The sequence below is a fragment of the Phallusia mammillata genome, chromosome 3 (assembly GCF_965637545.1).
Source record: "Phallusia mammillata chromosome 3, kaPhaMamm4.hap1.1, whole genome shotgun sequence".
Taxonomy (NCBI): Eukaryota; Metazoa; Chordata; class Ascidiacea; order Phlebobranchia; family Ascidiidae; genus Phallusia; species Phallusia mammillata.
The window spans coordinates 14,394,544-14,401,536 of record NC_137254.1 but is presented as its reverse complement, the minus strand read 5'-3'; the positions used below and the strand labels follow the sequence as shown (position 1 = coordinate 14,401,536).

The 6,993-nt window shown below is 37.8% G+C and overlaps 1 protein-coding gene across 3 annotated transcripts; it reads left to right on the top strand.

Moving 5' to 3' along the window:
* Positions 1-3,792: 3,792 nt before the first annotated feature.
* On the top strand, positions 3,793-6,674 carry LOC145218958 (galactosylceramide sulfotransferase-like). 3 transcript variants are annotated; one of them, XM_080086378.1, is made up of 7 exons: positions 3,793-4,154; positions 4,242-4,430; positions 4,781-4,932; positions 5,045-5,239; positions 5,344-5,491; positions 5,662-5,817; positions 6,078-6,674. In XM_080086378.1, exons 1-7 carry the CDS (start codon positions 3,978-3,980, stop codon positions 6,327-6,329), a joined length of 1,269 nt encoding a protein of 422 aa, XP_079942504.1. In that variant the 5' UTR covers positions 3,793-3,977; the 3' UTR covers positions 6,330-6,674. The 3 variants fall into 3 exon arrangements, with proteins under 3 accessions (XP_079942504.1, XP_079942505.1, XP_079942506.1); XM_080086379.1 differs by having other exon boundaries at positions 3,794-4,154; positions 5,695-5,817; XM_080086380.1 differs by lacking the exon at positions 5,662-5,817 and having other exon boundaries at positions 3,794-4,154.
* Positions 6,675-6,993: the final 319 nt, after the last annotated feature.

The window sequence follows — 6,993 nt, the reverse complement described above, 5'->3', positions numbered from 1 at the left end:
GTTGTGCCTACTTAACTCACAATATCAATTAAATGCTGGTTAGCCTAAGGGCCCGTGAAGCCCTTACTGTTGCTGTAAATAGCGAACGTGATAGTCACGATTCGATCGTATGCATGTGACGGTATGTTTTTCTTAACAAGAACGAATAAAGAATGGAAGAAATAGAAAATGTACACATACGTGATACGACACAGGGAATATACACTATCTGCATGAAGTCTATACGTCTATTTTATCGAAAATTCCACAATTACGTATAAATTTAACATCGCGGTGAATAAATAAAGACGCAAGGCCATTCAATCGAGGTTTACCCATAGTAGAACGCAGGTAATTTTTTAAGTACTTTAATGTACTGAATGAACGCTCACTTGATGCGGTCGCAAATATTTGCAGCAATTTCGAAATGCAGGGAAATGTCTGCAGTTCACTTTCTGCTTTCATCACATCAATTAGATTTGTTGGTTTGACTTCTTGGCGCTTCCAGTGGTTTTTCCATCGAAAAACTCAACATCTACCACATCTTTCGGTCCTGGAAGGAATCGACCAAACTCTTCAACAGCAGCTTCGATCCGCCCAAACGGTTCGTTTAGAACTGCGGAAGAAGAGACTGCCATGGACAATGCCTTGGCAGAGTGTTCATTAAACCGTTCACGAAGCTGTGATTTGGCAGTATCAATGAAGGGATAAAAACATTTCGCTTGTAGTGCGACGCTGGAGAATCGGCCGTTGCGTTTCCCCTGTTAACTTGGCGTCTAATAATTCGGGGCAGGGTTATAGGACCGCCATGGCGTGCCTCGACCTTCGAAAATAGCATTGAAAATGTGTCATCTTCTCGCATCTGCTTTAATGTTTCAACGCAGTTATTTACATATGCTGCAGCCTTACGCAAATCCAAAGAGACAGTTAGGAGGAGCATTGCTGACGGTTTAGTAACTTCCAAAACTCTTGCAGTAACCTCAAAAGCAACTAACAATGATTGCTCACTGATAGCTCTCATTAACATCAGCGCTTTATCTCCGTTGCGAGGACACGAAGTCAAAGAATCTAATGCTGCGAAAACAGCAGGATAAACTCTCTGAATATTAAAAGTCTGTTTTCGACTCATCGTGTCTGACAGTGTTGCTGGAGTCTTGTGTGAGCGCTTTCCGGACAAACAGATCGTATAAACGATTGCAGAGAGGCCATCCTTTTATTTAAATCAGAAAAAACTACGGCTGTAGATTAAATAGTGGCTAGTGCCGCATATATTGGTGGCACATTTGAAGTTTTGGCCAGACAGAGATTCAGTTTGTGTGACGCACAATTCACGTAAACAGAATTTGGACATTTGTCTCGGACATACTTTTGCACGCCATTATGTTGCCCAGACATAGATGCTGCGCCGTCATATGATGATTGTTAGTTATGGTAGGTTCGTATTAATTTATTTTGCAAACGACTATAGTACACTTGTGCTTGTGAATGCTTTTCATTGTAACACACATCTCCAACAATAAAGACTGTTTGTTTTTGTACAATATGACTTTATGACAACTCGTTTATTGTTTTCAACAGTGGTTTGAAACCAGGTGAGCAGGTTAGCCAATGAAACTAGTAAAAAAACCTAAGCAAAACGCCGCGGAAATTGGAATTACATAAACTAAGAGGGCCTAGCTGTCACTAAGCTAAAAACAGCGATTCACAAAACGATAAGCTTCAGCAAATTATACTTACAGCACTGCCTTTTTTCTTCAGCATGAAGAGGATTTTCTCTTTAATCCAGTGGTTCTTTTTTTGTCCACGCCCCCCCTAAGGTGTTTGTCGGGCACTTCACGCCCCCCTGAAACAGGCAAAAAACTACATTTTTTGAACACATGCAGCAATGGAACTACCAGAAGTCTCTGTTGCCTATGTTGTAAACCAGGGATCACTTAATTACGGTCCGGGGGCGTTAAATGTGCAAACATACATTATACAATTTAGTAATAATTTTACCTTGTCTAACAGGATTACAAGGCGTAAGTATCACCCAAAAGCAGTTTGTTACGTCACAGACTAAAGCAAAGAATAGTAAGTGTGTGCGAACAATTGCCTTTTTAGTTCTTTGTGGTAGAATAAACGTGCATTGGTTGGTATATGTGACAGTTTTGTATTTTTCATAATTTTGCAATCAAACAGCGGCACCATCTGAATACGGATAAGATCGTGGGACGACATGAACCCTTTGTGGCCTGGTCAAAATCGCCTCGCGAGTGCCAGTTGCGTCAGGGTCTGTAACCCGCGCGGCTCTCGAGCGTGATTATTAAAATTATCCGGCCCGCATTAAAAACTAAAAACTTTGTCTTGTGTCTCAAAATTTATGTGTTTGCCATAAGGTATTGCATCATAATATTCGTTTCTATTACGTGGTGCTCGCAAACAATACACTACACTTGCAAAATTAATTTTAGGAGAAGGTGGGGCCAAAGTTAAATAAATTTGGTTATGTAACTTTAGGCTCACGCCCCCCTTTCGAAATGTCTGGCGTCCCCCGGTTAAGAACCACTGCTTTAATCGAAACAAAGAAAGTTATGGGTCGAATGTTATTATCTATTCCTTGTAAACGATCTTTATGTGCATACCATGTGCGTATAGAAACGGACTAACTATAAGTGGTAAACAAGTTAAATTATAAGCTTGTACTAATATGTACTTAATTTATAAGCTTGTGCGTAAATTTATTTGTTAATTTTTGGTCTACTTGTCGAGACAGACCTAATTTACAAAAACATTTACTGGTTAAACCTGTGTTTTTAAACTGTTAAATTTCGTGCCCCAAATAATGAAATTAGTATCTAATCCCCTACGCGTTTATAACATGTCAATGCACCAACCGGACGTTGTACGTTTTGCGACAAAGCAGTTGATTTCCGCTTTGAATGGCTTACATCGTTCTACGAGATTAGCAATTGTTTGAATCTGCACTGCAACAAATAGGCAGGAGAATATATACGCTTTGTGTATAGGGCTCGCACACCTACTGACAGCAATTTATAGTTGTATGTGAAAGACAAATAGGTGGTTGCTACACCAATTTAGATCGCAAAAATATATATTAAGGTCTTTATGTAACAATACGTATGCGAGTTTTCTGCTTTGGTTAGAGAAGGAAATGAAAAAAAAACGAATAATTTAATTTATGTCCAGTAACTCCTGATCATGCTTTGGTTTACGTTTATTTAGTTACGTCACAGTCGGGAGCTAGTGGTGTCAGTTGTGTTAGCACTCAGTTTATCTTCAAATTCAGTATTTTTTTCAAGATAATCGCTGGTTTATTAAAACATTGAGGTTAAGCTCATCACAAGTCTAAAGAAACTGGTCTCGAACAGTCGTTTTCGTATGTCTTGGTTATTCCCTAGCCCCTGGTTTGAATCAATGAAGTAGGGAATAAAAAGATTATTAATTTCTAATCCATTGTAGAATAATAAAAACATTAAGGGTTGCAGAACCTTTTAGCTATGACGGCAGCACCACAACTCCCTATTTTACGAATGACCGCAAAATGCCTTCGTGACAAAGCATGTAATCTAGCTCTGTTATTGACAAGTTAGTTCCTGTGCTCATTATATTACGCGCTTACTGTATATTGTTATCAAAAGCAGGCAATCAAACATTGTAGTGCGGTGATAAATTTATTTCTGATTACACTGTATGCAGCATTAAAGTTTAATCCGCTTTTGCTGCGGATGAAACGTATTTTGAAGAGTTGGTTCATATGACAAAATGCCTCAAACTAAACAGACTAAACTAAAATACTTACGAAAAGGCTTCAAGCAGTAGCAATTTAACCAATGTACCGTCAGCACTGACAAAACTTGGATGTGTGAAACGTTAATAGCTGTGCCCAATTAAGAACGGATGCGTGGAAAACTGAACTGAACAAAAGATATGTGAATAACGTTAGTAGCAAAGGCTAGTTCAGCACACAAAAAGCCTGGTATGCTAAACTTTTAGCAATGGGTGTTTATTTTTTTGTAGGGACTACAATGTACAGGCCAGGGTTGTGTCGTATCGGTTTTAGTATTTCGGCTTTTCTGGCATTAGCCGCAATGTTTTGGTTGAATTCACTGCTTATTACAACGACGAAACAAGTATTTGACACAGATCTTGTCCAAAAGATAATCAACGAAAAGGTGCGTATCGCATTATTTGTTCTAATTTGGTGTATGTGTACATTTATTTTAGATAACTTCATGCTTGTGTCTATTTGTTTTTGGTAGCCACTGTTTCAACTTATTGAATTTCCGTTCTTAAAACAACACGTGAATACAACTCCAGTAATCAAACTGCAGAATATGAAATGTTCCAAACCTATCCTCAAGTTCGTGTTTATAAAAACTCATAAAACTGGTTCCACCACTACGAAGAAGGTTCTCTACAAGTTCATGAACAAACATAACGTGTCACAGGTGAGATTTTTGACTTTAGTTAACGTGATGCTTTAACGAATGATTTAGTTGTAGATTTCGTTTTGTTGGCTGAAATACTATCATAATTACCTCCACAACCACAAACTCTAAATGTTTGTTTAAGTTGTTAAAACAAAGGATTTCGCAAAGTAGTTCAACGCGAACTACAAGGCCCCTACTGATTGTCAATGCCTATTAGTAACACCTAAAACAAACGGCAGCAAACGGCACGTACAAACTTATTAATTAAAAAACTTGCCGATTTTGGTACTTAAGTGTAAAGTTGGTACGCAGTTCTGTTTATAATAGATAAAAAAAGGTTCTGCATGTCATGTAATCGCATTATGCAGTTGCAGACTGCGGGGTTTCCGAAATCTACAGTAGGGGGGTATCCCGGTCGCTTCAAGTGCAAGTTCAGTTTTCCCAAAGGATCTACAATTAATGTTCTTCACACGAGGTTTGATGCAGATGAAATGAAAAGATGTTTTCATCCCGATACAAGGTAGTATACTCCATAAGTTGCTAGTTTTATGTAGGGTAGTATGTGTTGTACCTTAAGTAAACCAACTTCGCAAACGAGGTAAAAAAGCTCGCAACTTTTTACTTCGAAATAGGTATTTTACAATAATTCGAAAGCCGTGGGACAACTTCCTCTCTTCTTATAACTTTTTCCCCAAACTGATAACGCGTACGTTCCACTGCGACCAAATGCCATCAATATACGTCAATCAGGGTGCAGAGGCCGACACGGCTCAATTCCTTTCAAAAGCTGTATTATTGCTCAATTCGTCGGTTCCTTTTTATTTCAGGTGAGTTTTGCGCAAATGCGGTAACCAAATTGTTTGAACACAATTTAATTACTTGTGGACCTGTCACAAACACTGGATTTCAATGAAACCTACTTTTTCTGCAGATACCGAAATTCTCAATCCTACGATTTAGGCTTTGACTCAATGTTGGACGATGAAAAAGAAATTAAAAGACAGATACGAGAATTGGATAAAAACATGGCTCTAGTAATGCTACTTGAATATCTTGAGGAGTCTCTAATACTGCTTAAGGTTTGTTTGGCATAGACTTCTGACTCTTTGTCGTAATGAAACGTTCCAACTTCAATAGCTTTGTTTCCATCCGACCCATTTTTGAAATCAGTTATCAAACGATTTGCTGCTAATCATAAAAGACAATTGAGTTTATTGCCCGAAAATAATATTTTGATGTTAAACTGCAGAGTGTTTCAAACAAAAAAATGTTTTTGTGTAAGGATCTACTCTGTTGCGATTGGGATATTGTAAGCAATATTTTTGAAGAGAAAAAAAGAAATTACAATCGAAAATCCCTAATTGACGAACAGGAAAAGAAAAACTTTCAGCAACTCTATAACATTGTACGTAAGAACAAAATAAGTTTTGTAATACTATCTCTGGAATCCGATATTTGTACTTAACTGTTACACGCTTCGCAAAAAAAGCTTCTACTCTTTAAATTACATGCAACGGCAGAAGTGGTAAACTGCTACGTGCTACTGCTGTTTAAGAAGAGTCAAGCGATAAAGTTTTAGAACTAAATTCCGTGTTTTACCTCAATTCGTTGGCTTGTTTTGAAGGTTCTGAGTAACGTAGTGGTAACGTTTTCTTTTTGTTTCAGGACATTGCGCTTTACGATTACTTTAACAAAACCTTCTGGAAACGCGTTGACACGTACGGACGGGATAAAATGGCAAAGGATTTGGAAATACTACGCCATAGACAAAATAAGCCGTCACCTGTAAAACCTAATCGTTTATCGCCTCGTGTAATCATAAACTCCTCACTAAAAGCGGAGTTGCAAGATTATATGTTTGAAAATAACGGAAAATGCATGCTCCCCGGTTGGAAAGAGCCTATGTACATCTCTTAGATTAGAGCATGACAACTTTTATGATCGGGGCGCTTTTTATCCACACCGTTAAACAGAAAAAGTTAACACAAGAAAAGTTATAAATTAAGAAAGATTGAAGTGAGAGAAGGTACACACGAAATTTTAATTTAGTAAACTATTTATTTCATGCATGATGACCGCGTTTTTGTTGTTCGATTGTATTCCAGTTTGATGCAGCGCATTATTGTCTTCTAATTACCCAAATACCTAACCCAAAAACTTTCTCTAAATAAGTTTAATTCTCATTCGTACCTAAACGTGTTTTGTGCTGTACAATTTGATGCTTCGAAAGTGTTTCCAACATGAAACAGACTATTTGTGAAAGATACTACCTTAGGACGACTCGTTTGTCTTCTATAACTGTGCTTTTTAAACAACACGCCATGGAATCACAAAAAGGGTACCAAAAATGGCCCAGGTTTCTTCATACATATTGTCACAAAACAACGAACTACAAAAAGATAAATGCACAAAGAGCAAATAATACTTCATGTCTATGTATAAACTGTTGTTACCAGGCATAATATCAAGTTTGTAGAACGTTATGTCTTATGTGGCAGTTGACAGCACTGCCTTTTTTTCCTTCGGTACGATCATAGGCGCCGACTTTAAATTTTTCCCGGGTATGCCATATTATATGACG